Source organism: Hyperolius riggenbachi, chromosome 3, assembly GCF_040937935.1.
Source record: "Hyperolius riggenbachi isolate aHypRig1 chromosome 3, aHypRig1.pri, whole genome shotgun sequence".
Lineage (NCBI taxonomy): Eukaryota > Metazoa > Chordata > Amphibia > Anura > Hyperoliidae > Hyperolius > Hyperolius riggenbachi.
Genome location: NC_090648.1, coordinates 483,022,026 through 483,045,678, shown reverse-complemented (window position 1 = coordinate 483,045,678; position 23,653 = coordinate 483,022,026). Strand labels below are relative to the sequence as shown.

General features: G+C 45.0%; 1 protein-coding gene across 2 annotated transcripts in view; it reads right to left on the bottom strand.

Annotated features, from left to right (window-relative positions):
• Positions 1-17,680: 17,680 nt before the first annotated feature.
• LOC137564349 (ankyrin repeat and KH domain-containing protein 1-like) overlaps positions 17,681-23,653 on the bottom strand; it is a 156,317-nt gene continuing 150,344 nt past the window's right edge. For both annotated transcript variants that reach the window (XM_068278123.1, XM_068278124.1), the window contains exons 33-34: positions 21,224-21,385; positions 17,681-17,873 (exon numbers count right to left, since the gene is read on the bottom strand). In XM_068278123.1, coding sequence (XP_068134224.1) covers positions 17,814-17,873; positions 21,224-21,385 — 222 coding nt within the window. In that variant the 3' untranslated portion in view covers positions 17,681-17,813. The remainder of the gene's footprint in view (positions 17,874-21,223; positions 21,386-23,653) is intronic.

The window sequence follows — 23,653 nt, the reverse complement described above, 5'->3', positions numbered from 1 at the left end:
CATTTTTTAAAAATATTGAAGTGGAGGAGGTGGATCCTAACCCACTCCAAAGGACATGACAAAGGGAACGTGTTAAAGTTCAACACAATTTATTTATACACTCCACAAAGATTGCATCGCGTTTCATGGGCGTGACCCCGCCTTCATCAGGCGGTAAGAAAGGAGTATCCAGCTAAAGCCGTCCAAGTCTAATCAGAGGCACTCTGTTCTCTTTTGTCACTATACCAGTCCACCCTGGGTGGAAGGGCAGAAATTCTCACATTTCCTCCTATCTACAGAGAGCGACATTTTAATCCTGAGTAGGGACAGGCTTGTTCTCCCCACCTGCCTTTACAGTGGTTGCCTAAGAGGTAACCCTGGTTCGTAAGCATTACTCTACCATTCCCTCATCACCAGTACATACTACACCATATTGGGCTCTTGGTGTTCCTATTTTTATCTCTTCATCCATTATCATTAGCTGAGCTTTAGGGAAACCGCTAGAGTTTTGAATCGCTCCCTAAACTTTCAAAAAATCGCTCTAGTGGGTTGCAGCTCTTATTAAACATGGTGCTGTAAGACAGCAACAGTCTGCTGTTTCGGGCTCCTGCACTTTATCAAGCCATCCAGCATCACCCTGTGGTTATAGCTGTTAATGCATCTACCTGATATATACATAATAGACTGTTGTTGCTAAATACACATTTCAACAGCTGAATGACATTTGTCAGCAGTATAGATTAGTACTTTTTTTTTTTTTTTACAAAATCTCACATTAAGTGCTTGTAAGACATAAAAAAGGGCTGGATCTAGCAAAAGTGGAGCCCTGGGTAAAAATTACATGGGCCCCCCTGACCCGCAAACACCCCATAACCCTGCCCCCCTCTCCCAAATGTAATGCAACATTAGGTCCTATAGGCACACCCGAAACAGCATTAGTGAGCTCCTTTTGTTCCTGATCAACACCTCCAGATAGTATCAGGTTGTCTCTCAGGGTCACAGAGCCAGCTGTCAGACCTGTAGGTCTCCACTCAAGTAAATAGAGGATCCCCCAGGGACCCTGCAGAATACTTGCACCTATCCGGCCAGCGCACTCCTCATTCTGTGTCCTTCTGTCTTTATCCTATCCATTGCCTCTTCTCGGTGACCTGGCAGCATGTACATACTGACGCAACATACTGCCAGGTCACTGGAGAATAGAGATGGCCACGAACGGTTCCAGGCTAACTTTAGGTGGTTCGCGTTCGCCAGCGAAGGCAAACTTTTGCGGAAGTTCGGTTCGCCCCCATAATGCTCCATTAGGGTCAACTTTGACCCTCTACATCACAGTCAGCAGGCACATTGTCACCAATCAGACTACACTCACTCCTGGAGCCCCCCCCCCCCTTATAAAAGGCAAGGTTCTCCAGCTATTTTACTCACTCGTTTGCCTACAGTAATTAGTTAAGGGACAGCTGCTGACAGACTCTGCTAGGTAAAGATTAGTTAGGCTGTTGTAGGCTTGTTAGCTTGCTCCTTGTTATTCCTTATACAGCACCCCACAACAGCTCTCTCTCCCTCCTCCTAGTCTTCCAGGGATTTGTAGGATGTCAAAAGCACGCTTACATACCTTGGCCAGGAATCGAACCCAGGTCAACTGCTTGTAGGGCAGCTATGCTCACCACTATACTACTGACACTACAGGCCGAAGCCAGCCTAGCTGGCCTAGGAAGAATGAAAAGCTAGGTGGCCATGCAACCATTCCTGCTAACCTAAAGCTTACTTGTGTCTTACAACACATTGGCTTTACCAAATCCAATGCTCCAATATGGGGAAGCTTCTCTGTTTGCTGTTTTTTTTTTTTTTTTTTTAAGTGTGGTGTCACAGTTCACCCATCTCTTCAACTACAAGAAAGGCCCAGGAGGAGTCTTAGCTACCGTAATATCTATGTTACGGCAGGGCCCTTATTACATTTTCTCCCACAGGGCTATGGAAACCGTTTTGCCCATGTGATAAAGCGAGGTGCAAAAATGAAATCATGCCTAGCAGAGGATGGTTTCAATCCATCAACCTCTGGGTTATGGGCCCAGCACACTTCTGCTGCTCCACTCTGCAGTCTGCTTACAAGTTTAAGAAGGGTACATTAGTTGAAATAGTTACACTACAATCTACGTTACAGCAAGGCCCTAATGATACTTTCTCTTAAGAGGCTATGGCGGCCATTGGTTAGTGTATTTGGCTGTTAACCGAAAGGTTGGTGGTTCAAGCCCACCCAGGGATGGCCTTGCATTTTGTGTTCAACAGTTGTACGAAGAAAACCCCAGATAGCCATTTAGCAGCAACAACATACACACAGTCCTTGTGGCACAATTGGTTAGTGCATTTGGTTGTTAACCGAAGGAGGGGAGGAAGGGGAGAAGGGGAGGAGGGAGGATTACACTCCCTGATTGATGTATACACATATAGTAGTGTAGGCCTGCAAATTAGCATTGAATAGGATTTCTGCCCTGAAAACACTGCTTTGAACCAATTTTTTTTCTGGGACTTTTGACGTCTATCCCATTCAACCATGTCTCCCTCCAGGTGTTTGATGCTTTGAAACATCTTTTCCATTACTTTTCTGGCCAGCATAATTTTTTCATATTTTTTAAGTTCGCCTCCCCATTGAAGTATATGGTGGTTCGCGAAAGTTTGCACGAACCAAACTTTTGCGGTAGGTTCACAAACGTAAAATCGGAGGTTCAGGCCATCTCTACTGGAGAACAGACGCTGCCAAGGATGAAGACAGAAGCACACAGGTTGAAGGAGGAGCCCGTTGGCCAAATAGGTGAGTTTGTTCCGCTGCAATTACTCTGCAGTGGCCCTGTGTTGCATAAGATGGAGCCGATGGATAAGGTGAGCCCACTGAGCCTTGCTGCTGCCGCCGCTTCACATTATTCAGAGGTAGTGGGGGGAGAACACAAGGGTGAAGCAGCAGACACAGTACAGGGAGTCCCCAGCATCGGGCCGGGTTGGCGGTTCATGTCTGCATGCGTTCGTAAGTTGGGTACTGCCTGTATTTGGCATACAAGACACAGGGACGTTTTCTCCCCATTTTGGGGGGGAGAAAGTGCATCTTATATTTCAAAAAATACGGTAACTCATTGCCATCAAATAAATCTCTTGGTCCAGATGGTGCAGTAAATATTTTAAGATTTAAAAATTAAAAAAAAATGGCCCATTATTTAATACAATCATAATATACTGTAGCAACTAAATCAGGGAGTATGGCAAAAGTAATGTTCAAACTGTTATGACCCTTCGTGAACTGGGAAAAGTCGTGGGTAGGTCTCAACGTTTCAATCCCACTCTGTTCCTTAATACAGGCAGAAAGATTTATGCTAAACTAATTGCTGTAGAACAGTTGGACGCACTTCCAACTCTCACAGCGCCTTATTAAGGGAAGAAAGGTCACTGATGGCACAAGAAGAGTAATAAATCTGGTGCAACATGCAGAATTTGACGAGGCATCTTTACGCTTTCTATTTTTGGATACAAAATTGGACAACACGCATTTTTGGCTTTATGGAAAAATGTTTATAAATCTTTCTTTTTAGAAAGATTTGATCAAAAATGCTATATTGCTTGGTATCCATTGTAATTTAAAATTTGAGATACAAGGAGTTTAAAACTAAGAATGCTACAAGTCAGAGGAGTCAACTTTCACCGTGTAATGGTTGTAGCGTTCGTCGTTCGAGCGATGTCTATTCTTATGAATGTAAGCCTTTTTAAACAACAGTACCGGCTTTTCATGTCCCTCCTGTAAACACCGCAGAAGATCTAGCTGTCTCATTCTGGACGTTATATGCTACTTTACTATCACCTAATGCAATTAGCTTTATTTCCCGAGTCATCTCCTGGGAATGACGTTTAATCACTTTACAATTGAAAAAGTACCTAAAAGTTGGTGAAAAAGTTGTATCAAAATTATTTGGAATATTTTCTTGCTTGCTGGCGATTCATAAGGCTTTTTATCACAAGGTGTGAAAATATTACCTAGAAGAAAAACTCAGGAGAAAAATGAATTGCATATTGGCCAACATCTCTTTACTCCAAGCGCAACCAGTATATTAGCAAGCCTGTAGGAATAGGTATCACATGCATATGAACGCCTACAAAAAGGATGCTTTATTCCAGTTTATGCAGTTATGCTGCCCCCTGCTGTCTCTGTCATGGGCTTGTATGCAATTAGCTTTTTCACACGAGTTTTCTCTTAGGAGTTACTTTTTCATCTTTGATTTAGAATAAGTTTCAGCACTCTGCAATTAAAAAAGTACCAAAAAGCAGGTGAAAAAGTACTAACTAAATCATCATGAGTATTTTTTTTTATTTATTCATTTATTTTTTTGCCCGACGATGGTTTAAAATGCAATTTAATGACAAGTTTGAAAATAACACCTATGAGAAACCTCAGGAGACAACCTTAATTGCATGTGGGTCACGGGGCCTTATGCAATTCAGTTTTCTCCTAGGAGATCATTTTTCATTTTCTGATTTAACTAACTTTTCAGCAAACTGCAAGTACTAAAAAGTAGGTGAGAAAGTACTGTCATAATTATTTTGAGTATTTTCTTACTTGCTGGTGAAAATATTACCTGAGGGCCCTTTTCCACTAGCGCGTTTGCGCTAGCTGAATCGCAAAACCGCAAACCGCTAGCGATTTTACAATCGCTACGGTTTGCTTTTTAACATAGGAATCGCGGTAGGTCATTTCCACTACCGCGATTCGTTTTTTACTTGATCGCGATCGCGCCGCGGAACGACTTTTGCCGCGATTTTGCTATGCAGTGCATAGCATAGCAAAATCGCAGGCCGCAAACGTCGGGAAAACGGCGGAATTGCGATTCAGCAATCGCTAGCGTTCAGCGCGAACGCTAGCGACTGCTGGTGGAAAAGGGCCCTAAGAGAAAACTCAGGAGAAAACATTAATTGTATGGGTTACGGGGGCCCATATGCAATTCACTTTTTCACCTGAGTTTTCTCCTATGAGAACATTTTTCATCTTCGATTTAAAATAACATTTTAGCACTTTGCAATGGAAAAGGTATAAAACAAAAAAAAAACAAAACAAAAAAATTATTTTGAGCATCATTTTATTGACAAGTTTAGGAGAAAACTCAGGTGTGAATGTTGCATTATTCCATATAAAGCCCCTGATGACTGAGACAGAAGTTAAGATACTTTGGGCAAGAGCTAGGGAGGTGGTAGCGAAAATTACAATTTGTTAGCAGTGCAGCATGCATGTGCTGATCGACACATACGACGGGGAAGCCAGGAATCCCAGTGATGTACTTCCTGTCCAGCAGGGAGTACGACACTGGGTGAGGGGTGGTGACAGGCGCGCTGGAGTATGGCGCTATGCATATGACAGTCGCCGCACTCTGCTGCAGGGTAATAGGAATCCCTTTTTTTAAGGCGTAGCAGTGTGAAGTGAGGAGGGCATCGCATTGCTATCCTCGAGTGCAAAACCGGCCCGATTTATAGGATGAGGAATGGTGTTCCAAACGCCGCCAGTTGGCTTACCTCTCCACTCTGCTCCGCCTGCAGATCTAGAAAGTCATCTAACGTCAAATTTAACAGCTCTACTCATTTATATTCTAAAAACACCTTTCTCCACTATCCGCCGATCTCTGAACCGTGCCATGCCCAACAGGCACCAGTTTGCTAGTTTAATAAATACTGTAGTACATTGATTACTTTGACTAGTTGGTCGAACGTGCAACAGGGGCGACAGTGCTGGAAAGAGGGAGCCGAGAGAGGAACGGGGGGAGGCACTATAGGATCCAGAGGCTTCCATCTCCATTGGCAAGTATCTGACTTTATTTTATTTATTTATTTTTACTTCAGTTTTACTTTAACCAAAATTAAAGCGGAATATAACCCAGAATTTCTTCTTGGCTCTAAAAGATTATTTACAGCATATAATATACTAATACAATGTTGTTGTTTTTTTTTTAGTAAAACAGCATTCAAAGGGTTACATCACAGGGCTGACTTTTTCTTCTGCAGGGAGAACCTGCATCAGAACTGCTGTTAAGCTTATCTTGTGTACAAATTTACTTGATACATTTATGTAAACATTGGCCTCGATTCATCAACACTTAGCAAATTTGTTAACAACAGTTTGGTAAAATATCGAATTTGTTAACTTAATTTCAGGATTCATCAAAGTTATCTACAGCTGTTAGCGAACATTCGTTAACGATTCGGTAACGATTCGCTAAAATGGAAGAAAGTGCAATTCATGAAAAAGAAAGTGGGCGTGGTTTAGCGTTACATTTAGGATTAGTTATCTCCTTCACTGCTCTGTCGTTATTCCTGTCAGATCATTGCTGACAGAGAAGATGGAGCCATTTGAAGTGGTTATGTATCAGCTGAGAGTGATTCAAAGGCGCAGAAGGGCAAGAATAAGGTCTGCAACCATATAAATTTGCAAGATAATAGATTTATTTGCTATAACACGACATCTGCATTTCTCTTGAATCATCTTGTAAGAGAACACAGGCAGTGCCAGGGTTAACTAATTTTGCTAGCTGCACTATAATTTTTTTTTAGAAAAGGCTCCTATCAAATTGTGGGATTGTCCCAACCACTTCCAGAATCCTGGTCCAGGTGTTAAGCCCTATTCAGAATGTTGCTACGTAGTGCTCAAAGGACTGCCTTTTACCCACAATTCCATGGGAATCTTATGGCCTTGCGTTAAAGTACCACTGTAAAATGGAAATATCGACACGTTACCGAATGTTTACCGAATTGTTATCGAATTCACACCGAATGAGGAAAAACCTTGATGAATACAACTAGAAATCGCTAAACTTCGAATTCGGTAATTTAACAAACTGGAAAAAGTTATCTCAAAGACAATGATGAATCGAGGCCATTATCTGGCTTTGCTGGACTTCAGCTGATGAGTCCTGGGGTGAAACACAGGTCAGAAATAACTGCTGGCAGCATTCACAACAAAATTACAACAGTTATGAATAAAATGCACCAGCAGCTTTAAAAATAAATTAACTGAACTTTGGTAAGTTATGTCTAAATGAATAATACTACTTGTGCACAAAAGCAAATATGATAATTGTATGAGTTGTAAAAAGTAGGAAAACACATTTTGGTTGAAAATTTTGTCAGTTTTAAACCACTTTAAAGGAAAACTTAAGTCAACTATAAAAAATGAGTTCCCAGCTGGCCGCAATAGCAGCATAGGGGGCGATATACAGGCTGGGAACGCGAAGAATCACTCGCGTTCCCATGCCTGTCGGCCGGTGACGGCCAAACCGGAAGTGTTTGCCGGCGGGTGCAGGAGCATCTGAGCGGGGCTGCGAGGGCACCGATCAGCTGCTGGGGGCTGAGGGGAGCCCCAGGTGAGTAAATCTCATTTTTTATAGTTGACTTAAGTTTTCCTTTAAGAGCAAGAAACGAATGGTTTTGGAATTAATAGCGCAAATATTCGGTTTTAGAAATGGTTTGTCTGGATAGTTGCTGTACTTCTGCCAGCAGTATTAAAGACTTGGCAAAAAATCCCAGCAATTTGAAGGCAGCACTAGTCTGGCCTTGCCTTTGCACTCTGGCATTCCTAATGAGACTCCCCTTTCTTCTGAATAGTACGTTTGGTCCTAAGATCTATGAAGCAATTACAGGCACAGCAGGGCACTCAGAATATCAAAGATTGCAGATAGTAAGATAGACGCGCCTCAAAATAATTGCTCTTTTTTGTTCATCAAATCTCACACTGCAGCAACTGTAGAGGTTGAGGGTCCATTTCCACTATCGCGAATTCGCATGCGTTTCTCACATGCAAATTCGCATAGCAATACAAGTGAATGGGACCGTTTCCACTTGTCAGGATTCCTTTGCGTTTTTCTGTGCAGACAAAATTCGTATGGCAGAGCCAATCAGAATTCACATACCGCATACCGCTATGCGAATCGCATACAATGTATTTAATAGGAAATTCGCATGCGGTTTGGGTATGCGCATAGAAACAATGGAAAATCACACCAGCACTGCCAAGGTTAAATTCGCATACGTCGTCATTCGTGCAAATTCGCATGAAAATTTGCATGAAAATTCGCATCCGCATGCGAATTTTTACCGCAGCGATTCGCACCGCACAAGTGGAAACGGGCCCTTATCCTTTTCCCCAAATGCAGTAAATGTCAGGTAAAAACAGCAGCGCTGTGTGATTAACGACAGGATAGCCTTGTTCCACCTCCAGAGATCTTACATGTACTTCTTTCACTCCTATAAAGTGCCACTCAGTGAACCAGGAAAAAGGAGATAAAGGATTCTCTCAGTGGAATTTTCAAAAGACAAATTGATTTGAGTACATAGTCTTCCAGATAAAAACAGCAAATAAAACTCACATTCAGAGGGTCCTACTCCAGCTGGAACCCTCTTGGCAATAGTCGCTTCCCACTCCATGTGGTACTACAACAAAGTACTTGCGATCAGATGTGTGTCATTGCCCACTCTCGTCCCGACTAGTTTCGGCCTTCCGCCGTCATGACTATTGCCAAGAGGGTTACTACTGGAGTAGGACTCTCTGAATGTGAGTTTTATTTGCTGTTTTTATCTGAAAGACTATGTACTCAAATCAATTTGTCTTTTTCAAATTCCACTGAGAGAATCCAGACCCTCCTTTTTTCTGGGGCACTGAGTGGCACTTTTAGGAGTGAAAAAAGTACATGTGGGATCTCTGGAGGTGGAACAACGCTATCCTGTCGTTGATCACACAGCGTTGCTGTTTTTACCTGACACTCAGAATATCAAACCGTCTTTGTCATTGTTAGGAGTTGAATTCCAGAGGAAGCTACCAGTCTGGAGGTGGCTTCTCTATTCAAAGTTGACAAAAGACATAAGGCAACAGAGGAATAGGAGACCCCTAGAGCAGAGTTCCCCAACCCTGTCCTCAAGGCCCACCAACAGTGCATGTTTTGTGGAAATCCACAGAGGTAGTTAATCAGCTCTGCGGAAACACTAATAACCTCACCTGTGAATGTTTGTGGTTTTCTGCAAAACATGCACTGTTGGTGGGCCTCAGGCGAGTCGCTAGCGCTATTTGGTGGTGGCCCGTGCCCCCAATATGGCTTAGGGTGCCCCTGATTGTATGTAGTGGAGTGCACTACATGGGTGCCCCTAATATAACCTTAAACATGGCCACGGTTCGCTCAATACGGCGACCGCCATGTTGTGGGTGGTGCTGAGGCAGTTGTCTCTGTCCGGCGCCACCCCCTGCCTAATCACAAGCGCCGCTGACAACGCTGAGCAGTACCTGGCAGGGGGCGTGGGATTCCAGTGCAGAGGGAGGGGGCTGGAGCGAGCGTGGTAACTTAGCCCCCTGCACGCGCGTCGTCATGTCTTCCGGTCGGCGTCCGTCCATCATCCTTTGCGGGCGGCTGTGTCCAGCATCCGCGGCCCCCTGCCTAATTAGAAATGGAGGCAGCACCTGGCAGGGGGCGGCGATTCCATTGTAAATGCAAGGACAGGGGGCTGGAGAGAGCGTGGTAGCTCCACCTCCTGCATGCAGATGCGCATTTGGCCTACAGATGACCTGGCTGCACATGGCGCCATCCTGGCGTCCTCCTGCTGTCACCTGCCAGAGCCAGATCCATTCCGGTTTCCACCACAGTGACCCCACCGGCGCAAACAAGAACAGACGCGCCTCACCACCGCTGCCCATAGGTGCCCAGCCCGGCAGGCAGAACACCTCAACCTGGCTCTGTCTTTGTCCCTGGCCTGCCTGCCGCCACCAGATCCGGGCCTGGCCAGCACAGCCACAGACAGCCTCACCACCTACCTATACTGAGGACCTTATACCTACCTACCTACCTATACTTTAGGCCCCATGCCTGCCTACCTACCTATACAAAGCCCCATATACCTAACTACCTACCTATACTGAGGACCCCATATCTACCTACCTATAATGAAGGCCTCATGCCTACCTAGCTATACTGAGGACCCCATACCTACCTACCTATACTGAAGGCCCCTATACCTACCTATACTGAACCTACCTACCTAGCTATCTATACTGAAGGCATCTATACCTAGGTACCTATCCTGAAGGCACCATACCTACCTATCTTATACTGAAGACCCCCATACCTAGCTATCTATACTGAAGGCATCTATACCTAGCTACCTATGCTGACAGACAAGCAAAGCCCCAGCAACGGAAAGCCCCCGGTCCCAGCAATGCAAAGCCCCTGGGTCTCAGCCCAGCAAAGCAAATCCCCGGGGCCCCAGCCCAGCAAAGCAAATCCCTCAGCCCAGCAACGCTCCCAGCTCAGCAAAGCCTAGTAAAGCCCGCAGCCCAGCAAAGCACTCAAAAATGCCCTCACCCCAGTAAAGCCCCCAGTAAAGCCCCCAGCAAAGCCCCAGGCCCAGCACAGCCAGGCCGGCACAGCATCACCACCAGCAAGCCCAGCATAACCGCCAGCCGAGTACAGCACACAGGCAAGCCAGCCGAAAACAAGACAGAAGCCAGGGGAGGGGCTTATTTATTGTATTTAGAAAATGCCAACATATTACGCAGTGCTGGAAATGTGAAATACTACCTACTGAATATATTTAAGTTACACGACTGCTATGTTCATGTACATTTGGCCCCACCTATGGCCACACCCATTTTTTGCCACGGCACGCCGCACAATCTTTCCCTCTTGGTGCCTCGGATCTCCCAGGAATCTAGAAACGCCCCTGGTGGGCCTTGAGGACAGGTTTGGGGAACTCTGCCCTGGAGGATTGCCAACAAACCATCACACGAAGGTCATCGTTTCTTCCATAAGGTCCCATCAGGCCAGAGGTTCCAGGACATCTCCGCCAAGATGTCAAGGAACAGGAAATCTTTCTTCCCCACTGATGTACAACTCCTGACCGCTCTCCATGTCCCCCTCCGGCCCCCACACCTTTTCCCCTTTATAATGCACCCTGTGCTGTTGCCACTGATGAATGTTTTGCTTATTATTATCTGCTTATTGTCAACTCATACAAGACTTCTCACGCACCTCACCCCTCCGCTAGAATGTCTTTCCAAAGAACATCAACCACTCTACAACCTTTAAAATCTCTAAATGTCCCTCAAAACTCACTTTTCCCCCGATAAACATATGCTCTAACTTAGGCCATTCCCCCTTCAACCTCTTGTCAAGTTTTATTCCTTACTAGATAACCTAGACTATATATACTGCACACTTCCCCACCTTGTTTCCCCCCATTCCTTCAGATTGTAAGCTCGCAAGGGCAGGGCTCTCATCCTTTTGTGTCTTGGATTCTGTTGCTCATTTCATAGCTTGCACTTATACGTTATTCTTCATGTTACATCTGTCATTGTAATCACCAGTTCTGTATTTTGCACCAGTGTCCATATTTGATGTATATCTTTGTCTTTATCATTATGTACCCCTTTTTTTTCCCTACTTTGTACAGCACCATGGAATAGGTTATAAATCAATCATTTACTTTATTGTATCATTGATAATCAGTGTTTTACTTCCTAAGGTGCCCTGTTGCTGCTAAAACCAATTCTGAGCATGACCCAGTGGTGCTTAGTGAATTAAACTGACATATCACACAAATGTAAATATACTTTATTAATACAAAACATAGTTATTACCCATTTAGCAGCCCTGCCTGAGCTCTCATTTGAGATAACATGGGACAGGGCAGTGTCGGTTGTCTATACTTGGGCTGCCTAAAGGCAGGCTAATGTAGAGCGGGCACAGGGGGCGATTTGATATCTACCTGGTTTCCGCCTACCTCTTCAAGTTAAAAAAACAAACAAACAAAAAACTCCTCCTACTTGTCTGAGACTAGAAGACCATGAGGACATGTGCTAGAATATACCTAGGGTTTAGTGATGTAAGTGAACAGCTCGCCTGCGAATAGCTATGGCCCTGTACTACTTCCAGGTCACTGTCTCGCAGTACTACACATGCCCTGGGCTGGACGCGTTCATTATGTATGCCCTGTGGGCGTCATTGATTACGCACCTGTAACTGGACACGCTTCGTGACGTCACGCACATGCTCAAAGTGTGCCTGGCCCCAGACGCGCACTGCTGGGCCAGGGCATGCGTACTACTGAGAGACAGCGACCTGGAAGTAGTACAGGGCCATAGCTGTTCCTGTTCGCCTACATCACTACTAGGGTTTACCATCACAAAGATGAGTGGACATTGCAGGAGTCCCCCCAGGTATACATATAAAAAGGGCGCTGGGAAATTTGAGCTCAGGGTGAAGCCGAAAGACGGCTCACCCTGCTATTGCAAATTTCCCGGTGGTGTAGATTACTAATCCCCTTCCGCCATGGACTCAGGTGTAAGATGCAGTCAAACCGGCGCAGGGAAATTGGGCGCACCATGCGTTGCCATAGGCTGTATGGTGAATGAAGGCTATAGCAGCGCTCAGACAGTAACTTGGGTGCCGTCAAAAGACAGGAGCCCAAATTACTATAGAAACAACATTAGCTGGCAGACGAATTACGTCTTTCCCGAGTCTATGGTGGCCTGGAGAGGGAAAAATAATCAACGTAAGTCCATTTTATAGGGAAATAAATGAAAAAGAAAAAAAAACACACGATTTCTCCGATTACGTCCCCTATAGTTTTAAAATACACAATGCTATTTTAGATGAAACCCTGTGGCTGTACAGGAAAAGACAGGTGCTTTGACCCTTTCTGTGCTCCGTGGGCTAATAAAGTCTACAGGGTTCTTTTTTAAGGTTTTATGTAAATTGTAATGAAGGTTTTTCCCTAATTGTTATCACATCGTGCCTAACCTTTTAGAGCAGCGAGGAACTTCTGAGTTTATATGCACTTTAAAGTGACACTGGTGATCTTTAGTATGGCAGCTTTACCTAAACAGTCCACGCACATTAAATTACATTCTATAAATGTTCATGAAACTGCTGGAAATACCTAAATCCGATCACTAAAAACCACAGGAACAGGTCCTGCCGGCATTAGGGACCCTTTACCTCAAAGCTGCTGCAGTGTGTTTCTGACCTGCTTCTGATTCCATTCCATAGGGCTGGAGGTATTAGTCATTACCACGCATGCATGTAATTAAGGCACCAGAAAATTTTGGGAGCAGGGCAAAGCCATAAAACTGCTCCTGCAAGAGTCCCGGCGACGTTAATGACTGTTCCCCCTCCAGGCCACCATAGACTCAAGGGTAAGATGCAATTCAGCTGCCAGCAGTAAAAGGAGCCATAAATTACTTTTCTCCTATGTTGCTGTCACTTACAATAGGTAGTAGAAATCTGATAGAAGTGACCGGTTTTGAACTAGTCCATCTCTTCATAGTGGATTCTCAGCAAGGCTTTTATTCTTTATAAAGATACTAGCTGATGACCCGGCGTTGCCCGGGTAAGTATTTGGCTGTGTTGGCTCCGCCCATTTTTCTAACCCTAACATAACACTCAATGACCAAGTTTGTGAGCTTTGGCATCAATAATTTGTATATTCCCATAACATTTAAATCAGATTGTTTTGTAAACTCCACCCATCTCCAGCGTTTAAACCTCAGTCACCCAATGACCAACTATAGCAGGTTCGAGGCATCTGCTATTAACAGTGTAAAAATCGCAGCAATTTAAATATTCCCCTCGAAAATCAACAGGTGAATTTTTATTGGCTACTATAGGCTGAACCCACTTCCCTCAATTTTAATCTCAGTCACCCAGTGACCATCTGGGCAAAGTTTGAGAACCCTGCCATTAACAATGTAAGAAGGCCTGCAGTTTATATTTTCCCAGTGAAATTTGTTTTTGGCTCTGCCCACTTTTTGTAACCTGGACACAGTCACGCAATGACCAAGTTTGTGAGCTTTCGGGTCCCTGGCATCAATAAAAAAAAAATCTGGCTGTTTGTGGCTCCGGCCCATTTTCTGAATTTGAACTCCAGTGACCCAATGACCAACTGTACCAGGTTTGAGGCTTGTGCCATTAACAGCTCAAGAATGGCAGCAATTTAAATATTCCCTGTGAACATCAACAGGTGACTTGCTGGCTTTTTTAGGCTCCACCCACTTTTCTGAATATCAATCCCAATCACCCAGTAACCAACTGTGCAAAGTTTGAGAACCCTGCCATTAACAGTGGTGAAGGACTACAGTTTATATTTTCCCAGGGAAATCTGTTTTTGACTCCACCCAGTTTTTGTAACCTTGACAGTCACTCAGTGGACCAAGTTTGTGAGCTTTCGAGTTCCTGGAACCAAAATTGTGTGAATGGAAGCAGTTTATCCAGCAAAGAAATCTGATTGGCTGTTTGTGGCTCCACCCCTTTAGTGAATTTTAATTCTAGTCACTGAATGAGCAACTGTAGCTGGTTTGAGGCATCTGCCATTAACAGCGTAAAAATGGCAGCAGTTTCAATATTCCCCATGAAAATCAATAGGTGAATTTTTATTGGCTGTTGTAAGCTCCACCCACTTTTCTGAATATTAATCTCAGTCATCCAGTGACCAATTGTATCAAGTTTAAGAACCCTACCATTAACAGTGAAAGAATGGTTGCAGTTTATATTTTCCCATGTAAAAATGTACAGTAGTTGGCGCTGCCAATTTTTTCTAACATTGACAATTTTGCGAATTTTGATTGGCTATTGTAGGCTCCACCCATTTTCCTGAATATTAATCCCAGTCACCCAGTGGCTAACTGTGCAAAGTTTGAGAACCCTGCCATTAACAGTGTAAGAATGGCAGTTTATATTTGATCAGTGAAATTTGTTTTTGTCTCCGCCCACTTTTTGTAACCTCGTCACACGGTCACTCAATGACCAAGTTTGTGAGCTTTCAGGTTCCTGGCATCAAAAATGTGTGAATGGAAGCAGTTTATCCACCAAGGAAATCTGATTGGCTGTTTGTGGCACCGCCCCTTTAGTGAATTTGGACCCCAGTCACCCAATGACCGGGGCTGTAGCAAGTTTGAAGCTTCTTTCAGTGTAAGAATGGCAGCAGTTTGAATATTCCCCTTGAAAATCAATAGGTGAATTTTGATTGGCAATTATAGGCTCCACCCACTTTCCTGAATCTTAATCTCATTCACCCAGTGACCAAGTGTGGTATGTTTGGGAACCCTGCGATTCACACTGTAAGAATGGCTGCAGTTTATATTTTCCCATGTAAAAACAATGTAGTTGTTGGTGCTGCCCATTTTTTCTAACCTTGACATGCAGTCACTCAATTACCAAGTTTATGAGCTTTGGGGTCCTTGGTATCAATAATTTGTATTTTCCCATTGAAATTAATCAAATCTGATTGGCTGTTTGTGGCTCCGCCCCCTTTCTGAATTTGAACCCCAGTCACCCAGTGCCCCACTGTACCAGGTTTGAGGCATCTGTTATTAACCTCCCTGGCGGTACAATAAATCTGCCAGGGTGCAGCACAGCACTTTTTTTTTTTTTTTAAAGCATGTAGCTAGCCTAGCGCTAGCTACATGCTTACCCCCTCCCTTCACTATCCCTCCCACCCCTCCCGATCGCCGCCGGCGCTTTTACCCTGCAGGGAATCCCGTTCTGAACGGGATTCCCTGTACGGCTTCCCCGTCGTCATGGCGACGATCGCGACGACATCACCGGGTGTTCTGATCCACCCCTCAGCGCTGCCTGGCACTAATTGGCCAGGAAGGGAAAGGGGTCGGGGTGGCGGCACGGCAGATAGTGGCGATCGTTATGCACACGCAGCTAGCAAAGTGCTAGCTGCGTGAAGCAAAAAAAAAAGAATTATGTAAATCGGCCCAGCAGGGCCTGAGCGGCTTACCCCGTGTCACACACTGGGTTACCGCCAAGGAGGTTAACAGTGTAAGAATGGCAGCAATTTAAATATTCCCCTTGAAAATCACCAGGTGAATTTTGATTGGCTGTTGTAGGCTCCACCCATTTTCCGGAATATTAATCCCAGTCACCCAGTGACCAACTGTGCAAAGTTTGATAACCCTGCGATTAACAGTCTAATGCTGGGAATACACTGAGCGATTCGGCGGCTCAATTAGCCGCCGGATCGACTCCCGCCGCATCCCCGTGGGCAGTTCTTTATCTTCTCTTCGTTTCTGACCATTGTCCTGCATGCCGTATCGAGCGGGGAATCGTCCGCGTGGGTATCGGACAGGTCGGAAATTATCAGCGCTGCCATCAGCGCTCGATTACACGGTTCAAAATGAACAGTCTATTCCCAGCATAAGGGCTTGATTCACAAAATAGTGCCAAGTGTTAGCGCGCCAGTAAAAAGCCGCTTATCACATGCAAACTGCCTCTTCGCACGTTAATGCGCGTGTAAGTTTGCGTGCAGAAACAGCCGCTTCGCGTGCTAAGTAGCGTGTTAATGGTTTATACAGTTTATACTGCATTTGTGTGTTTTCTCTTAGAGGAACTCCAGTGAAAATAATGTAGTAAAAAAAGTGCTTCATTTTTACAATAATTATGTATAAATGATTTAGTCAGTGTTTGCTCATTGTAAAATCTTTCCTCTCCCTGATTTACATTCTGACATGTATTGCATGGTGACATTTTTACTGTGGGCAGGTTATGTAGCTGCTCCTAGCTGTTTTGGCTGTTAGAGACAGCTGTAAACAGCCAATTCCTGTCTGTGAACATTGTTACATTGTGGCAGTTTGCCCAGAGTACCGCGGTACTCAGAGCTTCTTGGGGGAGGGGTTTCAGCACAAAATCAGCCATACAGCGCCCCCTGATGGTCTGTTTGTGAAAAGCATCATATTTCTCATGTAAAAGGGGGTATAAGCTACTGATTGGGATAAAGTTCAATTCTAGGTTGGAGTTTCTCTTTAAGGGCCTGTACACACTGAAAAACGCAAGCAAAATCGCAAGCGCATGCGTTTTTAAAGTGCATGTAGTTTCAAAAACGCATGCGCTTTTGCCTGCGTTTTTTGTGCGTTTGCGTTTTTCTTGTAATTGCTGATTGGCTAAAGAATCCTTTGTTTTTTTTCTAGTTTACATTTCAACAGGAATCAGGAGATTGCAGAGTCTTCTGGGATACTGACTTCTGAAAAACGCAGGCAAAAACGCAAGCGCATGCGTTTAATGCGTTTTTCATGCGCTGCGCTTAAAAAAGCGCAGCAGGCACTGTGATTGCGTTTTTATAAAAACGCATCGCACCAGTATGTACAAGTCATCACGGTTTTCATTCTTTTTCAAAAGACCTTGCGATTTTAAAAACGCATGCGTTTTTAAAAACGCAGCGCAAGCGCAGCAGTGTGTACAGGCCCTAACTCTATGTATATTCTATGTTTAATTATTGTTCACTGTTGCGGTCTATGCGAAATAAAGAGATTTTGAAACCTAGCACAGTTTAACTGTCAAAGTATGCAGCGAGCAGGGAGGCTGACCAGTTTCTTTGTATAAATCCTTTTCAGGGAATGCCTTTATAAAAAATAAAAGCCTTTATCAGGAGGGTTCTGGCAAGTGGCGCAGGACGCAGAGAGAAGCATCATTGGGATCCACAGGATTCCCTTCTCCTTAGGCAAGGATTTGTTTCTGAAGCAGAGCTTTGGCTCCGGTTCTCTAAGGTAAACAATTTGCTTGGTGAACTCCAGGCAGAACGTTTTTTTCTAGCTGAAATAGAGTTCCTACTCAAAACTATGTGTGGGGCATTCAATTTAAACAAATTCTAAGATTTTAAATACCGTACACATAAAAGTTACTTAGAACACAAAACAAAGTACTCGGAAAACAGAAAACTTTATTTGTTTCAAATTGGAGTAACCAAAAAAAAAAAAAAAGTATATATATATTATATATAATCTGTGGACTCCACTGAGTAGATTAGAAGTCATCTCCAGGACTGAATGCTCCAGTTTAATTCACATATTTTAGATGTGGTGTTCCAATATGAGGGGTCCACGTTCTAGGCCAGACCTAAAAGGAGTAAACGATAAAGTAAGAAAACAGACAAGGGCTTTTGCAGGAATTTTTGAATACTGCCAATATTCTACTACCCACTTATCTCATCCAATCCTCCCTCATATCTGCATGTTACAATAATCTACCCCCACCTAGACTTAACATTAATGCCCCTTACTTCACCTAACACCGTTGCTACATAGTAACCAAATGACACTGCCACCTAAATGCTGGCTACTCCGAGCATGCAGCATGCTCCAAGGCTACCTGGGCTGGGGGCACTATAGACTACACTCTGAGCATGAATGGCAGGGGTAGATGTGTTGAGTGGGGGACAAAGGAAGAGTAGGGTACGCAAACACGAGGGTCAAATAAGTGCAAGCACATAATGTCAGTCCAACCGATCTGCGGCATTGGCACCTGCAGAGAAAGGGATCTTGGGGGATGAGACATGGAGGAAAACTAGAGTAATATGACTTTTTTCCCCTTAGGATTTATGTACACTGCTCAAAAGAAAAAAATGGAACAAACAGCACAACGTAACGGTAAGTAAATCACACTTGTGTGAAATCAAACTGTCTGCTTAGGTAACAGCACAGATTGACAATTTCACATGCTGTTGTGCAAATGGAATAGACAACAGGTGGAAATTATAGGCAATTAGCAAGACATCACCTAAAAAGGAGTGCTTCTGCAGGTGGTGACCACAGACCATGTAGTAGCTTTGCTTTCTGCCTGATGTTTTGGTCAATTTTGAATGCTGGCTGTGCTTTCAATCTAGTGGTAGTATGAAACAGTCTTCAACCCACACAAGTGGCTCAGGTAGTGCACCTTATCCAGGATGGTAAGGTTTGCTGTGTCAGCACAGTGTTCAGAGCATGGCTAACCTGGAGACAGGCCAGTACACCAGGAGACACGGAAAAGGCCGTAGGAGAGCAACAACAAGCAGGACCGTAGCGGTACCGTGTCTTTGCAAGGAGGAACAGGAAGAGCACTGCCAGAGCCCTGCAAAATGACCTCAAGCGAGCCACAAAGTGCATGTTTCTGCTCAAATGTTCAGAAACAGACTTCATGAGGGTGGTTTGAGGGTCCGACGTACACAGGTGGAGGTTGCGCTTACAGCCCAACACCGTGCAGGACATTTGGCGTTTGCCATAGAACATCAAGATAAGCAAATTCACCACTGGCACCTTGTGCTCTTCCCAGATGAAAGCAGGTTCACACTGAGCACGTGAAAGAGTCTGGAGATGCCGTGGAGAACGTTCTGCTGCCTGCAACATCCTCCAGTATGACCTGTTTGGCAGTGGATCAGTAATGGTGTGGGGTGGCATTTGTTTGGGGGGCCGCACAGCCCTCCATGTGCTCGTCAGAGGCAGCCCAACCGCCATTAAGAACCCGAAATGAGATCCTCAGACCCCTTGTGAGACCAAATGCTGGTGCGGTTGGCCCTGGGTTCCTTCCAAAACAAGAAATTTTAGACCTTGTGTAGCTGAAGTGTGTCAGCAGTTCCTGCAAGACAAAGGCATTGATGATATGGACTGGCACGTCTTGTTCCCCAAACCTGAATCCATTTGAGCCCATCTGGGACATCTATCCACCAATGTTGCGCCACAGACTGTCCAGGAGTTGGTGGATGCTTTAGTCCAGGTCTGAGAGGAGATCCCTCAGGAGACCATCCACAACCTCATCAGGAGCATGGCCAGGCATTGTAGGGAGGTCACACAGGCACGTGGAGGCCACACACACTACTGAGACTCATTTTGTCTTGTTTTAAAGGACAACTGAAGAGAGAGGAATATGGAGGTTGCCATGTTGATTTCCTTTTAAAGAGACTCTGAAGCGAGAATAAATCTCGCTTCAGAGCTCATAGTTAGCAGGGGCACGTGTGCCCCTGCTAAACCGCTGCAATAGCACCGCTAAACGGGGGTCCCTTCACCCCCAAACCACCCACTGCGACACTTGGTCGCTCCTGGAGGCAGGGCTAACGGCTGCAGCCCTGCCTCCAGTCGCGTCTATCAGCGGCGCATCGCCGCCCCTCTCAGTGAAGGAAGACTGAGAGGGGCGGGGGAGAGGCGGAGATACGCGCTGACAGACGCGCGTGGGGCAGGGCTGCGGTGGTTAGCCCTGCCCCAACCAGGAAGCGCTCCCCCGCTGAAACGAGGGGATTTGGGGGATCAGGGACCCCCGTTAAGCCGCGGGATAGCGGCGGTTTAGCAGGGGCACGCTATCTATGAGGTCTGAAGCGAGATTTATTCTCGCTTCAGACTCTCTTTAAGCAATACCAGTTGCCTGGCAGCCCTGCTGATCCTCTGCCTCTAATACTTTCAGCCATAGACCCTGAACAAGCATGCAACAGATCAGGTGTTTCTGACATTGTCAGATCTGACAAGATTAGCTGCATGCTTGTTTCTGGTATAATTCAGACACTTCTGCAACCAAACAGACCAGCAGCACTGCCAGGCAACTGGTATTGTTTAAAAAGAAATAAACATGGCAGCCTCCATAGTTTTCTCACTTCAGTTGTCCTTTAAGGATATTACATAAAAGTTGGATCAGCCTGTAGCGTTTTTTTCCACTTTAATTTTGAGTGCGACTCCAAATCCAGACCTCCATGGGTTGATAAATTTGTTTTCCATTGATAATTTTCTGCAATTTCGTAGTCAGCACATTCAACTATGTAAAGAACAAAATATTTAATACAAATATTTCATTCATATCTAGGATGTCTTACTTTAGTATTCCCTTTGTTTGAGCAGTGTGTTTAGGCTATAAACATCCTCTTTACTTGCAAACAAGGGCAGGTAAACACATTTGAGTCCACTTTTAGATCACAAAACTAAGACAAAAAGATTTGTAACCGATGGGACCTATTTTGTGCATCTAAAAACTCAAATTTACCAGTTAATTTATGCTCGTTACATAAGATGACATCAGGGCCGGGCCGAGGCATAGGCTGGAGAGGCTCCAACCTCAGGGCGCAGTGTAGGAGGGGCGCACAATTCATTCAGCTGTCATTCCTAATTGTGTATGAAGCAGAAAGAAATAGGAAAAGGGGATACATAGCAGTGACTGCAAGCCAGATAACTAGATATTAAGGTGTTGGGGAGGTTGTGGGCCCTGTGGCCCTAAGTCTAATAGCAATCAGTGTGTGACGGCTGGGGTGGGAGGGATGGAGGGGCGCACTTTGGTGTCTCAGCCTTGGGTGCTGGAGGACCTTGTCCCGGCTCTGGATGACATTATGTCTACAATGTTTTTGTCCAAGATATCCTCCTAGTGATGGAGAGCAGCAGAGTTAACTGTTCTCACCAAAGTAATAATCAAAACATGGGTCAGTAAACAGATCCGCTCAATTTCCGGAGCAGTACCTTATGAGAATCTGTGCATTCTGGTGTACTAGTTACTTTATATAAAGGGTTCCAAGCAGCTTCGTCTGAGTGCAGCATATTAAATATTGGCCCGCCTGGCATCTCTGGCAATTGCTGTTGACAAGGCGTCATTTTGCCACCGTAGGTTGAGAAAGGAGCACCCTGAAAGAAAATAAATTAAGCTCAGCAATAGTAAGACTAATATTTTGTGGATAAAAACAAAAACAAAATCTTGCATACTGATATAGGCAGCAAGTTCAGTGCAGCAAACTTTTGTAATTTGCTTACAGTTGTGCTTCACACTTAAAACAGCTCCCAGATTGGGCTAATTAATATCTACACCCTGTTTGGGACATGTTATCCCCAATCACATTTGCTCACAGCGATCACAGGGTCAGGAGCCAATGAAATTGTCTTCTGACTGTCTCACGGAGTTCTGCTGTTATAGTGACGGCAGAGGAAATGGGCTTCAGTGCGAGCGCTGCAATAACAGTGCGGGAGATTTGGGCACCACCATAGGCTGTAATAGGAATGACCGCAACAGCGGCGCACAGTAAGTAACTTCGGTGCTGTCAGAAGACCGAGATGAAGTTACTTTTAAAACACTAATTCGGCCATCAGCAATAAGCTGGCAGCTAAATTACATCATTCCCCACCATCCACATGGATCTGGAAGGGGAATAGGAATTACTTGAGCAGGATAAGCCACATATCGGCTGTATCCTGCGCCCAATTTCATCAGTACGCCTTCAGTGACGGGAGAGCAGCGTAAGCTGCAAAGTGACAGGTCCATGCGGCGTGATGTCTGTGAGCCCCGTTTTTGTCCCAGCAGTCTCTGGTCCTTAAGGGGCTGGACTGGTACTCAAGTGATGGAAGTGAACCAGAGGAGGAAAACTGATGAGATAATAGGATCTGACCACAAACTCCTAAAAATGACTTTTATATAGCCCATGGTTATATTTGACATTTAAAGTGAACCTGAGATGGTGTAAAGTATCGATATTTACTTGGGGCTTCCTCCAGCTCCAAGAACTCTGTTGTCTCCCTCACCGCCCTCCCTGGTGGCTCCGCTCTTCTGTAATAGCCCACGGTAATAGAGCTTAAGTCGCACCACTGTGCACATGCCCCGATTGCTGGGAGCGTTCTGCGCCTGCACAGTTAGGCAGCGCGTGCGCAGAGTGGTGTGACTGAAGCCATACTAACAGGGGGTATTACAGAGAAACAGACACCAGGGATGACGGTGAGGGTGGGCAACAGTTCATTGGGCTGGAGAAAGCCCCATGTAAGTATCCATTCTTTAATTTACTCGTATCGGGTTCACTTTAAATATTTATAAAGTAGATTGAATGTTTTATTGTCTGCACAATGGCAGTCTATTAAGAGTCCCAGAGTTAAAATACATGAACTTTTGACCTTTTTCTATCTCTACCCTGCCCTCAGTTGTATTCGGTCAGGAAAAGGTTTATGGCTATAGCTAGCTTATCAGAGATGTTTACTATATTCCCAACAAGGTACCGACAAAAGAGAAGCTGTCACTTCCATGCCTAGAAATTGTTTATTTCGGGGAGCAAAATAAACCAATTAAAACAGCTTGGTTATTAATTTGTTATGCACTATACATGTTTATCTCATATCACCTCGGGCACACATTAACCTCAGTTGAGGGAAGCCTCTGGATTGTACAAAAGCTGCCCAGGTCCTCTTTGACCGCACCATTGCTCTCCAGAACCCTCTTGGTGGTGTCAGTACAGTACACACCACGCAGTTAACACAAAGTCAGGCCCAGTGCACACCAAAACCGCTAGCAGATTGTCAAAACACTAGCGGTTTTGGGAGCAGAGAGCCGATCTTTGCCGGGTGCACACAGAGCGGATTTTGTATGCGATCCGCCGGCCGCATCCGCGTGGCTAATGTATCTCTATGGGCTGGTGCACACCGGCGGTTTGAGGTTTTAAGCAAACCGCAAACGTGCAGCAAGAGGCACGTTTGCGGCTTGCTAAAAACCTCAAACTGCCGGGTGTGCACTAGCCCATAGACATACGTTAGCCATGCGGATTTTCAGGGGAATTTGGCCGGCGGATCCGCCCGGTGTGCACTGGGCCTCACTCGCACACAGAGGAAAAAGCTGTGCACAAGTGGTATTGAGATACTGCACAGGCTTGGACCATAATTGCACATGCGCAGAATGCCTACATGGTGGCCACGAGAACATATCTGACAAGGTCTTGTTGAATATGTCCAGAGGATCAGAGTACTGGATTGTGGGGTCGAGGAGGATGGGGAAGCCGCTACTTGAGATATCCATCTTTTACTTAATTTGTTTGCTCACAGATGTACTTTAACCTCCTTGGCGGTTATCAAGAGTCCAGCTCTGGGTGAAAAAAACAAGCTAAGAGCGGTTATCCCGAGCTGAACTTGTGGTAGCCGCCG